At 44.3% G+C, this 18,609-nt stretch overlaps 1 protein-coding gene across 1 annotated transcript; it reads left to right on the top strand.

Moving 5' to 3' along the window:
- Window positions 1-8,565: 8,565 nt before the first annotated feature.
- On the top strand, window positions 8,566-9,585 carry LOC125146488 (olfactory receptor 52D1-like). Its single transcript, XM_047823221.1, has one exon. It carries the CDS (start codon window positions 8,566-8,568, stop codon window positions 9,583-9,585), a length of 1,020 nt encoding a protein of 339 aa, XP_047679177.1.
- The last annotated feature ends 9,024 nt before the right edge of the window (window positions 9,586-18,609 follow it).

Below are 18,609 nucleotides of genomic sequence, written 5' to 3'. Positions count from 1 at the left end.
TGTGGAGCTTATATTCTCAGGAGAGTGACACACGAGAAACGAGAGAACAAGTTCTACACCTTCAAAGAGGGATGTAACCGATGGAAAACTGCAGCGAATACAGTGATACATTACAAGTGGACGAGGAGGACAGGGCAGCGAGGACAGCAAAGGCAAAGGCCCTGGGGCAGGACACAGTGTGACGTGACTGTGCACAGAGCAGAGGCCAGCGTGTCTGGAGCAGAGCGAGGCGGGGATGCAGGAGCAGGGAGGAGGGGGGAGCGTGGCCGGGTCCTGTGGGGCTGGAATCATCGGAACCTCATTGTAGGAGGAGGAAACTGATGCCAGCTGAGTGAAAGTGACTTTTCCAAGGCACACAGCGGGGCGGTCATCAATGTGGAGCTACACTAGACTCTGCCAACCCCCAGTTCAGAGTTTTCCCCACTTGACATAACCTCAGTCTCGTAAAAAAGAAAACATGAGTAGGAATATCAGAGCCCATTTTTCTTCTTTCTGTGAAGCCTCTTGTCATAAATTAAGCCACATCCTTCTAAGGGAGGAGCCTGCTTTCTGTGCCAGCTGCTAGAAATGCCCTGAAGAGATGATTTCTTACTCTCTTCTGACTATTTCCATTCTGCTGAGAACATGGATTAGCCAAGAGCTGATATTTTTAAAAGTTTACTAAGGAAGGGATAGTAAATAAATAGATTCTGAGCTATTTATTTTGTATTTTTATTATTTTTATTTATCATTATCTCATAAGTTTATTTTTGAGAGAGAGAGAGAGAGAGAGAGAGAGAGAGAACACCAGCAGGAAAGGGGCAGAGACAGAGACACAAAATCCAGAGCAGGCTCCAGTCTCTGAGCTGTCTGTACAGAACCTGAATCAGGGCTCAAACTTGTGAACCAGGAGATCATGACCTGTGCTGAAGTTGGACTCCTAACTGACTGAGCCACCCAGGCACCCCTAGACTGAGCTAACTTAAGAGTACATACTCATTTCATCGTGGTAGGGACTCAAACTTGTGGTTATTCACCAATAGGCACAAATGTCTCACATGAAAGCCTAATGACCTAGAAAAACCAATGTAGGAAGCAGTTGTCTCCTGCACTGTCTCCCTTACCCTCTCCCACTATCTTTGGCCCATTTATGTTATGTTTCTACTTCTTTCCCAGGACAGTTCATTTATTTCTGTGACTTATGGCCTCTTTTCTGGTAACTCTATATTTTAGTTTTCAAAAGAACATCCTGATAAATCTCAGTGTCTCTTTTCCTATCTCATAGGCTCGGTATTAGCAGTACATGAAAAATGTAGATCAATGTGCATTGCAGACTGTAAAATACTAATCTAATGTCAGGTTAGTAGTTGACTAATTATCACTGCCATTCTCATCTGGAAGCAGAATCTCAGCAGCATGTGCAACTCTGAGCTCATCATTGTCATTTAAAATCCTCCCTCCACTGTACTGTTCATTGGAGGAAAAAACAGGTTAAGCCTGGTGTTTCTCTTCCCTCAAGGTCCGATCTCCTCCCCTGCTGCCCCAATGGCTCTTTGTGGTGACACTGGCTGCAAACATTGCGTTTCAGTGTCAGACTATGAATGAAATTATGTGTTGTGGTTGGATTTAAAAGACAATAATTATGCAAATATCAGCAGGTAACTTTCTCATATGTAAGTTATCGTATCCTATACGTTGTTTTTATAAATTCCCCATCCCTTATATTAAATATAAAATACGTTGACCCTATCAATGGGGGATGAAACTGTTTTATTATCCCATCATCAGAATTTAGAGCTGTATTCCACAGATATAGGGATCCATGAATGTGTCTCTCTAAACCCTCTCCTCCAAACTTTCCACATGTGACCATTCTTAAGGTGTCTGTGATTCCATTGTGTTGCCTCTTATAGTTTAGCTCTCGATGCCTAGTCACCCCACCGTCCTGTTTACCCACACCTTAGCCAGACACTTGCACACTGTACCTAGACCGGATAGTGTACTTATGTCTTATATTGTAAGAAAATGACAACTAAATGTAGGTTTGTGCTCAGAAGAATAATGTAGGGCTTACTAAAAATGAGGAATGGAATAGATTTCCATGTCTGTCTTAGAGTTAAGGAGGCAGTTGGAGATTTTTATGTTATATACCTGCCACTTTGAACCTATACTTTAAAATAAATAAATAAGTAAATAAGTAAGTAAATAAATAAATAAGTAAAATTCAACAGGTAAAAAACTCAATGTAAAAAATAAAATCAAATATTTCTAAATACTATGTTGAGCTCAGGTTTATCTTACTACCTATTTGATGATTACAAAAAATACATAGAAATTCAAATGCCCATTGAATTTCATAATTCTTTAAGTAGGTATATATGCATATCTCTAAGAGCCAATGTGTTGATTAAAATAATTGCATAGAGCTATTAATTATGGTTATTTAGAGAATTCATCAGTAATGGTGTATTATTAACATTTATGTCTCTCAGCTGAAACTGTATGGAATGTTAAAGTAAAAGTTTTTTTTTTAATTTAAAATTTTAAAAATTAATATGTCCAAAAAAAACTAAAAGTAGAATTACCCTACTACTGCACTACTAGGTATTTATCCAAGGGATACAGGTGTGCTGTTTCGAAGGGACACACGCACCCCCATGGTTATAGCAGTGCTATCAACAATAGCCAAAGTATGGAAAGAGCCCGAATGTCCATCGATGATGAATGGATCAAGAAGATGTGGTATATATATATAATGGAGTATTATTCGGCAATCAAAAATAATGAAATCTTGCCATTTGCAACTACGTGGATGGAACTAGAGGGTATTATGCTAAGTGAAATTAGTCAGAGAAAGACAGAAATCATATGACTTCACTCATAGGAGGACTTTAAGAGGCAAAATAGATGAACATAAGGGAAGGGAAAAAATAATATAAAAACAGGGAGGGGGACAAAACAGAAGAGACTCATAAATATGGACACCAAACAGAGGGTTACTGGAGGGGCTGTAGGAGGGGGCAAGGGCTAAATGCATAGGGGGCATTAAGGAATTCACTCCTGAAATCATTGTTGCACTCTATGCTAACTAATTCGGATGTAAATTTGAAAAAAATAAACTAAAAAAAAAGTTTAAAACTATTTTATAAGGCATTAAAAAAATAACAGTCACTCCGCTGTGGTTTTAATTAGCTTCGGGGCTATCACACAATGAAGACAGTAATCTGGAGTTAACACATTTTTATAATTCCCCATTCTTAGTCCTTATTCTGTTTAGCTGATCCATTTTTCCTAACAAGACTTCTGATGTAAGCTTGTTACAATCTTGTTAGCACTGCAGTTCTTGTTCATTGCTGTCACTGTTCCATCAGAACAACTTCGACACCAAACGTAAAGCCTTTGTTGGTATTTGTATCCTTCATAGTTTTATATCAGTTCAGAGTTAGTTGGGTTTGTTGGCAACTTTAGAAAGAATAACTCCTCCTTCAAGTCACTGCTGTGTGCAAATCACACATATAATACAATTATGATGTTGGGCAACGAAAAATACTTTAAAGCTTTATTTGCTCTGTGAGTTGGCTTCTGTAACATGACCTAGTTCCCAAACATGTGGTGCCGTGCTGTCATTGTAAAATGGGCAGCCGGCCTACGGCAACCACAAGTGCAGGGTGGATTCCTCATTTAGGACTCTTAGGAAGAAATCACCATGTTTGCACAGTGGGCTCGCTGTTGACAGTCCCTCGCCTTATATCAACAGCTGCTTTTACAGTTCCCGTTACAACGCATCCACAATGACTCCACAAGGGAAAGGCTGGACATGAGAGGCGGTTACTGGACTGTTCTAGAATATTAAAAGACACTTTTACAATAGTACAGAATTGTTTTGATAACCTGTAAGTTTGTTCTGTGACAGTGTGAACAGAAAACAATTCATTCAAACTAGGTCTCCAAAAAAATCCACGTTGTGGAGGAAATACCGTGAAAGACCTGTCGTTACCGCATCCTCTCAGGCCCTGCTACGTGGAAGGGAGGGCACTTTTGAGGGAGGGGCGATGTTGTGAAAGGAATTATGTCTACCCCAGGGCCGGGCAGGACCCCATGTGGGCCCAGCAGGCCAGTTTTCCTCAGCTGACCCTGCAAGCCCCGGCCTTGACTGATGTGGTGTCCGCTGTCCTAACACAGGCACCTGCTGGGGCTCCATGCTCGCTGCTCATCTTCACATCACCTGTTTGGGAAGATCCGGGAATCCTCATTGTACAAAGGAAAACACTGGGGTCGGAAATCTTAAGTAACTTGCTGCAGGCTGTCTGGTAGTGGAGCCTTAATCATTCCCCGTCTGCAGGACTCAACAGCCCAGGCTCTTCCCATCACACTTCTTTGTCTGTTTATAGGTCTGGGGGGCAGAAAGGATGCCAAGTGATAATGACGGCCCGTGTCTGGGTGGCACTCGGGTGTGTTATTTGTGTGTGGCGAGGCACGTCTCCATCTGAGTTCTCTGTGCCCCTTCCAGTGGTCCTGCCTGGTCTCTTCCTCTCCTGGGTCCTGAGCCCATCAGGTATAGAGACCTGGGACCAGGAAAGTCGGCAGACAGGACTGCAAACCGCTGCTAATTCCTCATTAACAGTGCACAGCTGTGACCAGCAGCTTCTCAATCCCCCACCAGGGATGCAGGGTCCAAGCTCTCCCGAGGGCCCCGAGAAGCGACCCATAAATCCATCCCACCCATCCCTGCTCTCCCCCAGGCTTGTCCCGGGAGTCCCTGTGGAGTCTCCCTGGTCACCAGTGCACTGAGTCCTGAATGGACCAGCTGGAGCAGTAGGGACTGAAGCAGCACTGGGTACGTGGAGGCTGGATGCCCTTCCTCGTCTCTAGTCGCACCTCCGCAGCAGAGAGGTGAGAGCTCCCGACCCCTCAGCAGCAGGAATTCATCAGCCGAGATCAGGCACCCCCTAGACAGGGTGTGGGGCTCCTGAAAAGGTCTCCTCCCTGTGCCCTACCTGGATTTATCCCACAGTGAGCCAAGCACTGAAGGTGCTGCTAAAATGCCCATCCCCATGGAATGGTCTGAGAAGCCTCTTCGTCCTGACAGAAATAGGTGGTTCAGACTCTTTTTCAGAGAACAACTTCAGGGTGCAAAGGAGAGCACGAGGCAGAGGCCACCGTGGCCGTTAAGTTTCAGAACTGAGGGTGAGGTATCAGCACCCCCTTCTCACCCTTTCTGGGTCAGAAAAATGTGGAAGGTGTGGGCTGGGGACCAGGAGTAGGGATTAGAGGACAGCACCACCACATTCTTTTTTATGTGGAAGCAGCCTTGTGTTCAGCCCCCTTTTATTGGCTCTGTTCTGCAAGAAGTTTCTTTCTTTGTTTGATGCCGTCTAATCTGATACTCTACGCGGTCTTTTAGCCATTATTTTTTCCTTACATGGGATCACATTGCTTTCAAATACACTTCCTTCAGTCTCCAACTCACAGTTTGGGGGTTGTTTTAATTTTTTTTGAAGATAATTTAAAGGGTGGATGTTCAGATGATAAAGTTGAGAGCTATGATCACACTGGAAAGGAGCTCAGTAGGAACGGGCTCAAGAAACAATACAAGTGCTTCAAATAATTATGTCCATATTATTTAACATGTATGGGGATTCACTGTCATCCAGGAAGAACTGCTTTACATGTTATTTATTTATCCTTCAAGGATTCCTGTACTGTTGGTGCCTTTATTCTTATCCCTAGTTTAGGTAAGAGAAATAAAGGCATAGAGCAGTTGAGCATCTTGTACAAAGTCACACAGCTCCTTTGTGGAATAATTAGGGTTTGAACCAAGATAACATGGCCTCGGAGCCCTCTCTAGATCTAAACGGCTGTGCTGACGTGGGAATACTGGGGAACAAGAAAAATGGACCTTTGTGCTGGCTTTCCCTCTCAGTCCTCTCCACTCCACAATCAGGATGGGATGTCAAATTCTGATTAAATGGAGGTTCAAAGTGCTCAGTCAATTCAGGTTCATAGTGGCGAACTCATGTTGCCAGAGTTCAGTTCTGGAACTCTTCCCTTCTGCCTTCTTTTTGTCTTACTGCTGCCAGCCACATTTAATATGTTCTTGTTCTGCTCTTCCCTGGAGGGGAAACTTGTCCCTCAAGCCCCTTGGGCAGGACACAGTATGTGAGCCACTCTGAGGACAGGGAGGCTCCCAGAGAAGGATCCATAGCAAAGGGTGAGGGAGGACACGGGCTCTGGCCTGGAACCCCCGGGGCGGAGGCATCGATGGAGGGAGACAGGTCTCAGTCTGCAGCAGGTGCAGGCAGGTCTGTGTGCCCCAGTGACCCTGCCAGTACAAAGGTGCGCATGTATGAATGGAATCAGAGCGAGGACACCCTCAGCGTGGAAGTGAGACCCAGGACCAGATGATGTGCAGAGTCTGTGTGAGTGGCAGAGGCGGCCTCTCCTTCCCAGAGGGAAATTGCTGTCAAGTGAGGAACATGGTAAGGCTTCCGGGAGAGGAAGCAGTCCTGGACTGGGACCCAGGGGTCCTTGTTCTGTATCCCAGCTGTGTGTGACCCTAGCTTTTCTGTGCATTGGTGTCCTGATCACGGAAAGGGACCCGCAACAGGGTGATACTATGCATGCGGTAGCACATAGGAGAGGCCCCAGGACTTCAGCCCTTAGCACAGAGACGTTGCTCTGCCTGGAGCTCAGGAGGAGGGGCATCCAACTTCCACCCCCTCGGCATGTCCCTTGGCAACTCCTGACTCAGAGAAGATGCTGAGCCGTGTGAGGCCTGGAGACCATGTGAGACTGGGCAGAGGGCAGAGCAGGCAGTGAAAGATGAGAAACCGCAACTTTGTCTATAGAAAGCCAGGCACAAAGCAGAAGCTGAGGCTGGAGGTTGGGAGCAAGGTCTTTGCCTCTCCCTCTCCCCTTTCTCTTAGCCTTTGAAAGGAGATGGAAGGAGCAGAAGTGTGGACTGTGGGCATGTGGGATATGGGGCAGTTGTTCCTGGAATTTTGCCATAAGGAAGTGTGTTGATAGGGTCCACACCTTGAGTTCAGGACTTTTTTATGGGGCCCCTGCCTGGTACAGGTCATGTTTGTCCTGTGGTTTGGAGAGAGACATTCCCAGGCCCTGAGGGTGTTGACATCTTTCTTTCCTTGGAAAGGCTGGCCCTTCCTTTTGGTCCTAGAATGATGTCCCCAGGGTGCAGAGGAACCCACGGGTCCCCCACCATGAGAGTGTAAAGACCAGACCCCATGACTTGGCAAAGCCTTATTCTTCAGAAGGAAGTTCTGGTTTCTAAACCAATAAGACTTTTATTTGGGAAAGTCTATCCTGGTTTATTACCTAACACTTCTCTGCAAGAGTCAAAATGTAGGGCTGTGAAAAAAGGCCCAGGAGGCACTGCTGCAGAGAAGCCTAGAGCACACATGGACCATGAAATGCTGGATAGCCATCCTTCCCGCCCCCATGCCCAGACCACTGTATTCTCTGTTCACCTGCCCCTTCATTCCCTGGAACAGCTTAAAATACCAAATGCAATATCTCATGAAGTTCATGGACATAACTATGGTCTTTAGGAAGAGCGTGGAAAGCACATTTAGCTTGCATCCTTTTTCTAGGTTGTTCCTTATCCACCTAAACCCAGGTAAGTAAAGTTTGTCCACATCCACCATTGGATGCACCATACTGCACTGTCATTGTGGTATCTGACCCCAGTCCCTTCCACTGCAGCCAAACCTTGATGCTCTTCTGTGTCCTCCGGGTGATCAGAACTTTTCCAGACTGAGTTCTTCAGAACCCAAAGGGTCTGTCCATGGACAAAGAACAGAAGAAAAAAGAACCACAAAGCTGAGTCAAGAGATGAGTTTCTACACTGGTCAAAGCAGGGATTAATTTTCACAACCCAGGCATTTCGAACTATTATGAATAGAGCTGGAGGTAAGAATTTCAAAGCCATTGAAAGCTGGGACAAAATACTAGACAAAGTAGAAGGAATATACTGTTTGGGAGGGTAAGTGAGCTAATAAAGTGGCTTCTGAAAAAGGACTTTGGAAGAGGAGCTTTGTCTGAGCACCTGTGGGTGAATGAATGGAAAAACAGCCATTCCATATATGCTTCCTTCTGACTTATAGCTTCCCTGGGGTAGAGGGGGACACAGAGAATGTTGGCAAGATTGGGCTTATTTGACACAAATAACTTCCTCTGGGACAGGTCATCAGGAAAAGCATATTCCAATGTTTTCATGTGCCTGGGATGTTGAGGAGACATTCCTCCCAGAGATGACTGTCAGAAGAGTGTGGTCTGTAATCAGATGAGTTTTGATTCAAATCCTAGTTTTATTAACCAGATGGGTATCCTGGAGTAGGTCTGTTGACCTGTCAGAAGCCAGATTCCTTCATTTATCATATGGAAACGTTAGCAAACCCACAGAAGGTTAGGAAATCCATAGGCCAGCATAGGGCTGTCAGCAAATGCTTTAGTACCCAAAGGCTGGACCCTCACCCCCACCTATCTGAAATCTCTGGGGGAACTGATGATTGCTTCTCACAGGCCTCATTCATACCCTGCAGGGACACAGCCAAGTGGAACTAGGAGATGGAAATGGATCCTGTACTGGCTGCTCTCAACCAGACTGTGCTCATCTCTGAGCCCGGTCCCTTTGTCCTGCTGGGGGTGCCAGGACTGGAGACCTTGCATGCCTGGCTTGCGGTGCCTGTATGTCTGCTGTACATGGCGGCTTTGGCAGGGAATGTCCTTCTACTGGGGCTGGTGGCAGCTGATAAGACACTTCAGGCACCCATGTACCAGCTGCTGGGGCTTCTGGCAGCTGCTGACTTGGTTCTGGCCACATCCACGGTACCCAAAGCTCTGGCTGTGCTGTGGGGCCTGTCAGCAGAGATCTCTTTCGCGGCCTGCCTAGCTCAGCTCTTTGTTACCCATGTGGCCTTCATTGCTGAATCTTCAGTGCTCCTGGCCATGGCCGTGGACCGCTATGTGGCCATCTGTCAGCCTCTGCGTTATGGGGCATTGCTGACACAGCGTGTGGTGGGTGGAGTGGCGGTGGCTGCCGTGACCCGTGGTGCCTGTGTCATGGCACCCCCTGTGGCCCTGCTCCAAAGACTGCCTTACTGTGGGCAGCGGGAGCTCCCCCACACCTACTGTGAACACATGGGTGTGGCTCGGCTGGCATGTGGTGACACGCGCCCCAACTTTTGGTACGGACTAGCCACCACACTTCTATCCCCAGCACTGGACTTCGGGCTCATCGCCACTTCCTATGCCTTCATTCTCCGTGCTGTCTGTCGCCTGCCGTCCCACGGTGCCCGCTGCAAAGCCTTGGGTACCTGTGGGGCCCATGCCAGTGTCATCACTCTCTTCTACACACCCGCTCTCTTCTCTTTCCTGGCCCACCGTTTCGGCCGCCACACGGTGCCCGGCCACATCCACATCCTACTGGCTAACCTGTATGTGGTGGTGCCCCCTGCCCTGAACCCTGTGGTGTATGGAGTACGTACCCAACAGATCGCTCAGAGGCTCAGGCACTTGCTTCGATTGTGCTGGGTCGGGGCCATAAGGGGTGTAAGCCCTGAGAGGGCCTCCCATAGCAGTGAATGAGCACATGTTTTCTGCAGCCTGTGCCGTCAGATGGCCAAGTAGTGCTACAGCAATCCTTGGAGCAGAGCTCTGACCAGGGCATCTTCATCATCTGCCGATAGGTGACGCTATGGTCACCCCAGCCCTGTTCCCATCTCATGGACAGAATGCGCACTGAACACATCTCTCCACCGGGGTCTACCATGTCCATAGACTTTTCCTGCTCTTTCTAACTCTGTATTGATCTCCACAGTTGCATCTCACACACATAGAACAGACTGGGCCCGGACTGTGGCAAACAGGGAGGCCTAGGATGCAGCCTGGTCATCAAGATCTCATCTTTCCCCATCACTCTGACCAGCCAGGGCCAGATTACTGAAAGGTTGCTCTGAGTGGGGCCTTTTGTATAGTGCATGACGCTAAGCAGGAACTCCATGTTTGCTGAAGGAATGAAGACAGGAGGGCCTGAGGAAATGGCGCAATATGAGTAAAAGAGCACACAGCTCTGGAAATTGATGTGCTTTCTGACCTGGAGACTAACACCTAAATCTTGAGAGAGCTGCTGGTTCTGGGAGGGAAGGCAGTGGACTACCCCATGCTGCCCACCTAAGCTCTTTCTCCTGTCTCCTCACGTGCCGAGCCTTCCCCTGCTCTCCCGGCTAGATCCCCTCACTAGTTTTCATTGGCAAAATATAGGAAGATGACCCCAGCACTAGTTGTCGTGCTTCAGGCTCTGTGTTCTTTCATACTTCCTCCTTTTCATCCCTCTTTCCATAACGTTCTAGTAACACCCACCTGCGCAGTGATTCAGGATAGGTTTTCTGCTCCATGTACCTTAGGGTTCCCAACTCATTCCTCTCATACCTCCCTGACCTCTGTGGCTCCTCTGGGACAGAGGCTAGGCCACAGGAGCTGATGGAGAATGGATCCCAGGCCGTGAGCAGGGAGTCAGAAGGTGAAAATCTGTAAAGCAAGATGAAGGTATGGTCTCTCATCAAGGATTGCCCAAGAGAGTCCAAGGCATTTCTTCCTGGAGTCATCCATTCACTTAAGCTCTCTCATCCTTTTCCTAGGAGGAAAAGTAGAGACTTCATATGCCTTTCTCTAGTAGGTATTATGTGCTGGGCAAAGGGCTATAAAGGACGGGATGCATTAGCAAATGGCCTTTATGCTGAATGTCTATCATATCTGAATTGGGGTTGCAATGACAAGTAGGAAAATAATAAGAGATACAAATTTCTCAATGGGAAAATGCAGTCTTCATAGGAAGCTGACATCCTCTTAGGTATTTGGGGGTTTGAAACTCACCACTTCCTGGGAAGTTCTCAGTAGACACAGTGGAAGAGAAAGGGGTAATTTCTGGTGGCCACCCCTAGGAACACTGAGCTATGACTCAGGACCAATTCTTCCTTTTCTTTAGGGTACCCCAGGTACCAGGCCCAGAGGACCAGAGGCTTGACAAGAAGATATTGGGAGGGGGCTCTCTTGAAGGACAGGGAGTGGAGGCTGCTGACATCCAGAGCTTGAATTAGCAGATACATTTGAATACTAGTTGGGTGGGATGGAAACATATAGAGTGCTCAAAACAGTGAGGAGGACAGACTTCTAGGTGTGAGGGAGGGCACAGAGCAGAGCAGCCAGCACTGTGCTGCTGAAGCAATCCCCCCAAGTTCACAGCTTGGCCTGCATCCAAGGTCACTTAATTAAATAAATGGCTTCTGTCCTGGAGATGGAGCAGGTAGGGTTACATTTTCCTCTAGAGTATTCCTCCCTTAAAGCTGAGGGAAAGACCATAGTCCCTCCTGAAAGAGACTCATCCCAAGGCCCCCTCAGTGTGTCTCAGGTTAGTCTTAATCTATGTGGACAGGAGGGCCCAGCAGATGGAGGACAGATCTCAGCTTGAGAACACGACAAGAAAGATCCTGTTTGTGTAAAAAAGTCACTTCCAGCCCTTCTCTGGAAGCACAAACACACTTTCAGCCCTTCTCTGGAAGCACAGCCCTCTCCTCCCATGCCCCGCCCTGTCCCTTTCCAATCCCCCTCACACCCTCAGACCTTTCAGATGATGAAATCCTTATCTCTCCTACTGAGACCATTCACGTGGACAAGAGATAAAAGCCTAGGGCAACTCATAGGTCTTGCTCCCCTCCTACAGCAGATGCAACATGCAGTCTTCCTTGGCTCTCCTGATAACCATCCTACTGCTGCCTCTGGCACTCCCAGGGCAGCCTCAGGTACAGGCAGAGGATGGAGGGATCTCAAGTGGGTGAAGAGATGGTTCTGGGTTTTGGACTGGCTTCCCTCACCACTCTGATCCATTTCAAGAAGCCCCAGGTTCTGAGAGAGAGTGAAGGTGGAGAGACCCAGGGACGTCTGAAAGGAGGATGGGATACCCAATATGCTCTGATTGTTGCTCTGATTGTTGTCAGGCATAGGGTGACAGAGGGAAAACAAGGATGAACTCTGGGCTGTACATCCTGCTCTTTTATGAGGCATCATTTCCTGCAGAAATATGCCACCCTTTTCTTGTATGAAGGATGCTGGAACTAAGGAAGGACAACCTGGGCTATTGTAAGCATGCACCCTTTGTGTCATGATCCCCAAAAGCTAAACCACTGGGCTGGAGTTGCAGACTGAAAACACAGCCAAATTAACTCCCAGGGCCACAGAAGATATGTGTGGGACTATTCAGAGAAGTACAGTGGCCACACATCTTGATTCTTGAAAAATCTATAAGGAAACCCTAGATGGTTCTTTTTTTTTCTTTTCTTTTATTTTTTTTTTTACACATTCTGAGAACCTCTGGTTTTTCAACTACAAAATAAAGAATTCAAGTCATACCCTCCTGTGTTCTTGGGAATGCTAAATATCAGTCCAGACTTTGGTGCCTAGTGGTGCTGTTAATATTCATTCCCTTCTTTGACAATTTGGAACTCTCTGTTCCTGCTGTCTTCAAGACAAAGTGAACTTGTGGGAACCTACTTATGTCCAGAGTAGAGGTACTGCGGCCACCAAGCTAGTCCCTGAACATTTCTTTTCAGATCATCTTTCCTCTTTTCCACAGAGCCTCAGAGAAGAGTCTACTCCCAGTTCTGTGAACTGCAGCCAGACCCAGTCAGTGCATGAGGTAGGGTGAGGATGGTTCCACCAGTAGGAGCTGGAAGGAGACTATATTTCAGCTCTGGGAAATCAAGGGAAGGATCAAACTCACGACAGAAGGAGACTTAGACAGTCATGAACACTCTCCTGTGCAAAGAGGTCTCTTCTCAGACTCTCCAGAGTAGGGTCAGCTCTTCTGCTTCATGTTCCCAAACTGTGCACTGTGCTCCAATGTATTTCATTATGCTTAACGTGCCTGTGATCTTGCTTTTGCAGCTGGTGCCAGGCTCTACGGGTAAGGATGGCCTGTGCCATTGTGTGGTTCACCTGGCCAATGACCTCATTCCCCTGAAGAAGCTGGAGCAGCTACAGAGTACAGCCCAGGAGCTCATGGACAAGTATGATCAGGAGCTCTTGAGGGTGAGTGCTGGAGCTATGGGTTGAGGCTGGGAGTTACATGAGCACATTCTCTCCTGCATCCAGCATGAGGATGAGCTGGGCCAATAGAGAAATTCCTGGAGAAAGCGTAGCCCTCATCTTTGAGATGAATCCTGAGTGTGAAGGAAAAAATTAGGTATTGTCCTTGGGATTCTCAGAGGCCATCACCATACAGAGAGGTTTGTGGAGGATGTGCTTTCCTACATTAACAGGCCAATTTGTGGGTATAAGTGCAGTGGGAGATGGGAAGAGGTTAGAGAAGAAGGAAGTGGAATGGCCAGTGGAAAGGAGACAGAAAAGAGTTTGAATTGAGCTAAAATAGGGGCAATATCTGGAGAGACTTGTGGACCAGGCTAGTGAGCTTGGAATTGATGCTGTCAGTAGAGTGAGGAGTGAATGGAAATGTGGCATCCAGCATGTGATGTGGGCAGTTGCTTTTTGTAATGGGCACTTGGGGAAGGTTGATGAGAGAGGGCCTGAAAGCTAGCTGTCTGTGTCCATTCATTCACTCACCAAGACACTCCTGAGAATGTGGCTGTAATCAGGAAAGGGGAGAGAGAACCTGGGTATACAGAGGAGAGAGTCATTTTTTTCTGTAGCAAAGAGGGACACAATGTCCTCAGCTATGAAATGGAAATAACACTAATGCTCACCTCAAGAGCTGTTTTTGTTTTTGTTGTTGTTTTTGTTGTTTGTTTGTTTTTTACTTACATCCAAATTATTTTATTTATTTATTTATTTATTTATTTATTTATTTATTTTTTCAATATATGAAATTTATTGTCAAATTGGTTTCCATACAACACCCAGTGCTCATCCCAAAAGGTGCCCTCCTCAATACCCATCACCCACCCTCCCCTCCCTCCCACCCCCCATCAACCCTCAGTTTGTTCTCAGTTACTTACATCCAAATTAGTTAACATATAGTATAATAATGATGATTTAAGGAATAGAATTTAGTGATTCATCACTTACATATAACACCCAGTGTTCATCCCAACAAGTGCCTTCCTAATTCCTGTCACCCATTTAGCCTTTCCCCCCACCCAAAACCCCTCCAGCAACCCTCAGTTTGTTTTCTGTATTTAAGAGTCTTTTTGGTTTGTCTTCCTCTCTGTTTTTATCTTTTTTCTTCCCTTCTCTTTGTTCATCTCTTGTTTTTTAAATTTCACATATGAGTGAAATAATATATTTGTCTTTCTCTGCTGATTTATTTCACTTAGCATAATACATTCTAGTTCCATACACACTGTTGCAAATGGCGAGATTTCATTCTTTTTGATCACCAAGTAAAATTCCATTGTATATATATACCATATCTTCTTCATCCATTCATCAGTTGATGGACATTTGGGCTCTTTCCATACTTTGGCTATTGTCGATAGCGCTGCTATAAACATTGGGGTGCATATACTCCTTCAAATTAGCACTCCTGTATCCTTTGGATAGGTACCTAGTAGCGCAATTGCTGGGTTGTAAGGGAGTTCTATTTTTAATTTTTTGAGGAACCTCCACACTGTTCTCTAGAGTGGCTGCACCAGTTTGCATTCCCACCAGCAGTGCAAAAGGGTTCCTTTTTTTCTGCATCCTCGCCAACATCCATTGTTGGCTGAGCTATTAATTTTAGCCATTCTGGCAGGTGTGAGGTAATATCTCATTGTGGTTTTGATTTATATTTCCCTGTTGATGAGTGATGTTGAGCATCTTTTCACGTGTCTGTTAGCCATCTGGTTGTTTTCTTTGGAAAAGTGTCTTTTCATGTCTTTTGCCCATTTCTTCACTGGATTATTTATTTCTGGGGTGTTGAATTTAGTAAGTTCTTTGTAGATGTTGGGTGCTAACCCTTTATCTGATATGTCATTTGTAAATATCTTCTCCCATTCTGTCAGTTACTTCTAGTTTTGTTGATTGTTTCCTTCACCATGCAAAAGCTTTTTATCTTGATGAGGACTCAATAGTTCATTGTTGCTTTTGTTTCCCTGGCCTCTGGAGACATGCTGAGTAAGAAGTTGCTGTGGCTGAGGTCAAAGAGGTTGTCTGATTTCTTCTCTAGGATTTTGATGGCTCCTTGTCTTAAGTTTAGGTCTTTCATCCATTTTGAGTTTGTTTTTGTGTATGGTGTAAGAAAGTGGTCCAGGTTCATTCTTCTGCATGTTGCTGTCCAGTTTTCCCAACAATTTGCTGAAGACACTGTCTTTATTCCACTGGATATTCTTTCCTGCTTTGTCAAAGATTAGTTGGCCATATGTTTGTGGATCCATTTCTGGGTTCTCTATTCTGTTCCATTGATCTATGTGTCTGTTTTTGTGCCAGTACCATAGCGTCTTGATGATTGTAGCTTCATAATACCGCATGAAGTCCAGAATTATAATGTCTCCAGCTTTAGTTTTCTTCTTCAGGATTGCTTTGGCTATTTGGGGTCTTTTCTGGTTCCATACAAATTTTAGGATTGTTTGTTCTATCTCTGTGAAGACTGCTGGTGTTATTTTGAAAAGGATTGCATTGAATATGTAGATTCCTCTGAGTAGTATCGATATTTTAACAATATTTGTTCTTTCAATCCATGAGCATGGAGTGTTTTTCCAGTTTTTTGTGTCTTCTTCAATTTCTTTCATAAGCTTTCTATAGTTTTCAGTGTAGATTTTCACTTCCTTAGTTAAGTTTATTCCTAGGTATTTTATAGTTTTTGGTGCAATTATAAATGGGATTGATACATTTATTTCTCTTTCTGCTGCTTCATTATTGGTGAATAGAAATGCAACTGATTTCCGTGCAGTGATTTTATATCCTGCGACTTTGCAGAATTAATGGATCAGTTCTAGTAGTTTTTTGGTGGAGTCTTTTGGGTTTTTCATATGGAGTATTATGTCATTTGTGAACAGTGTAAGTTTGACTTCCTCCTTGCTGATTTGGATGCCTTTTATTTCTTTGTGTTTTCTGATTACTGAGGCTAGGACTTCTAACACTATGTTGAATAACAGTGGTGAGAGTGGACATCCTTATTGTGCTCCTGAAATTAGTGGGAAAACTATGTTTTTCCCCATTGAGGATGATATTAACTGTGGGTTTTTCATATATGGCCTTTATGATCTTGAGGTATGATCTTTTTACCGCAACTTTCTTCAGGGTTTTTATAAAGAAAGGGTGTTGTATTTTATCAAATGCTTTCTCTGCATCTATTGAAAGGATAATGTGGCTCTTATCCTTTCTTCTATGTGAAAGTATAATGTGATGTATAATACTGATTGATTTGTGGATATTGAGCCAGCCCTACATTAAGGAATAAATCTCACTTGATCGTGTTGAGTAGTTCTTTTAACATATTGTTGGATTCGGTTTGCTACTATCTTGTTGAGAATTTATGCATCCATGTTCATCAGGGAAATTGGTCTATAGTTCTCCTTTTTAGTGGGTCTTTGTCTGGTTTTGGAATCAAGGTAATGTTAGCCTCATAAATGAATTTGGAAGTTTTTCTTCCATTCTATTTTTTGGAACAGCTTCACAAGAATAGGTATTAACTCTTGCTTCAATGTTTGGTAGAATTCCTCTGGAAAACTATCTGGCCCTGGACTCTTGTTTGTTGGGAGATTTTTGATTACTGGTTTAATTTTTTTACTGGTTATGGGTCTGTTCAAATTTTCTATTTCTTCCTGTTTCAGTTTTGGTAGTGTATATGTTTCTAGGAATTTGTCCATTGCTTCCAGATTGCCCAATTCATTGGCATATAATTGCTCATAATATTCTCTTATTGTAGTTTGTATTTCTGTGGTGTTGGTTGTGATCTGTCATCTTTCATTTGTTATTTTATTTATATGGGTCCTGTGCTTTTTCTTTTTGATCAATCTGAGTAGGAGGTTATTAATTTTTTAAATTCTTTTGTTAATTCTTTCAGCTCCTGGTTTCGTTGATCTGTTCTACTTTTTTTTTTTAATTTTAGTATCATTGATTTCTGCTCTAATCTTTAGTATTTCCTTTATTCTGCTGTTTTTGCTGTTCTTTTTCTAGCTTTTTTTAGGTGTAAGGTTACGTTATGTATTTGAGACCATTCTTCCTTTAGGAAGGCCTAGATTGCTACATACTTCCCTCTTATGACCAGCTTTGCTGCATCTTAGAGATTATGGACTGTTGTGTTTACATTTTCATCGGCTTCCATGAACTTTTTAATTTCCTCTTTAAATTCCTGCCTGACCCATTCATTTTTAGTAGGATGTTCTTTAATCTCCAAATATTCATGGTCTTTCCAAGTTTTTTCTTGTGGTTCATTTTGAGTTTCATATCATTGTGGCCTGAAAATATGCAAGGTATGATCTTGATTTTTTTTACTTCTTGAGGGCTGATTTGTGACCCAGTATGTGATCTATTCTGGAGAATGTTCCATGGGCACTTGAGAAGAATGTGTATTCTTCTGCTTTAGGATGAAATGTTCTGAATATATCTGTTAAGTCCATTTAGTCCAGTATGTCATTCAAAGCCATTGTTTCCTTGTTGATTTTCTGCTTATGTGATCTGTCCATTGTTGTAAGTGAGGTGTTGAGGTCCCCTACAATTATAGTATTATTATCAATGAGTTTCTTTATGTTTGTAATTAATTGATTTATATATTTGGGTGTTCTACATTGGGGCCATAAATATTTACAATTGTTAGATCTTCTTGGTGGTTAGACCCCTTAATTATGATATAATGCCCTTCTTCATCTCTTGTTACAGTCTTTATTTTAAAATCTAGTTTGTTGGGGCGCCTGGGTGGCGCAGTCGGTTAAGCGTCCGACTTCAGCCAGGTCACGATCTCGCGGTCTGTGAGTTCGAGCCCCACGTCGGGCTCTGGGCTGATGGCTCAGAGCCTGGAGCCTGTTTCCGATTCTGTGTCTCCCTCTCTCTCTGCCCCTCCCTCGTTCATGCTCTGTCTCTCTCTGTCCCAAAAATAAATAAACGTTGGAAAAAAAATAAAATCTAGTTTGTTGGATATAAGTATGGCTACTCCAGCTTTCTTCTGATGACCATTAGCATGATAGATGGTTCTCCATCCCCTCACTTTCAATCTGCAGGTGTCTTTAGGTCTAAATTGAGTCTCTCATAAGCAGCATATAGATGGGTCTAGTTTTCTTATCCATTCTGATAGCCTATGTCTTTTTTTACATTTTATTTTTAATTTTTTAAAATTTACATCCAAATTAGTTAGCATACAGTGCAATAATGATTTCAGGAGTATATTCCTTAGTGCCTCTTACCCATTCAGCCCATCTCCCCTCCCACAGCCCCTCCAGTAGCCCTCAGTTTGTTCTCCATATTTATGAGTCTCTTCTGTTTTGTCCCCCTCCTTGTTTTTATATTATTTTTGTTTCCCTTCCCTTGTGTTCATCTGTTTTGTCTCTTAAAGTCCTCATGTGACTGAAGTCATATGATTTTTGTCTTTCTCTGACTGACTAATTTCACTTAGCATAATACCCTCCAGTTCCACCCATGTAGTTGCAAATGGCAAGATTTCATTCTTTTTGATTGCCGAGGAAT

The sequence above is a fragment of the Prionailurus viverrinus genome, chromosome D1 (genome assembly GCF_022837055.1).
Source record: "Prionailurus viverrinus isolate Anna chromosome D1, UM_Priviv_1.0, whole genome shotgun sequence".
Taxonomy (NCBI): domain Eukaryota; kingdom Metazoa; phylum Chordata; class Mammalia; order Carnivora; family Felidae; genus Prionailurus; species Prionailurus viverrinus.
This window is presented reverse-complemented; position numbering and strand designations above follow the sequence as displayed.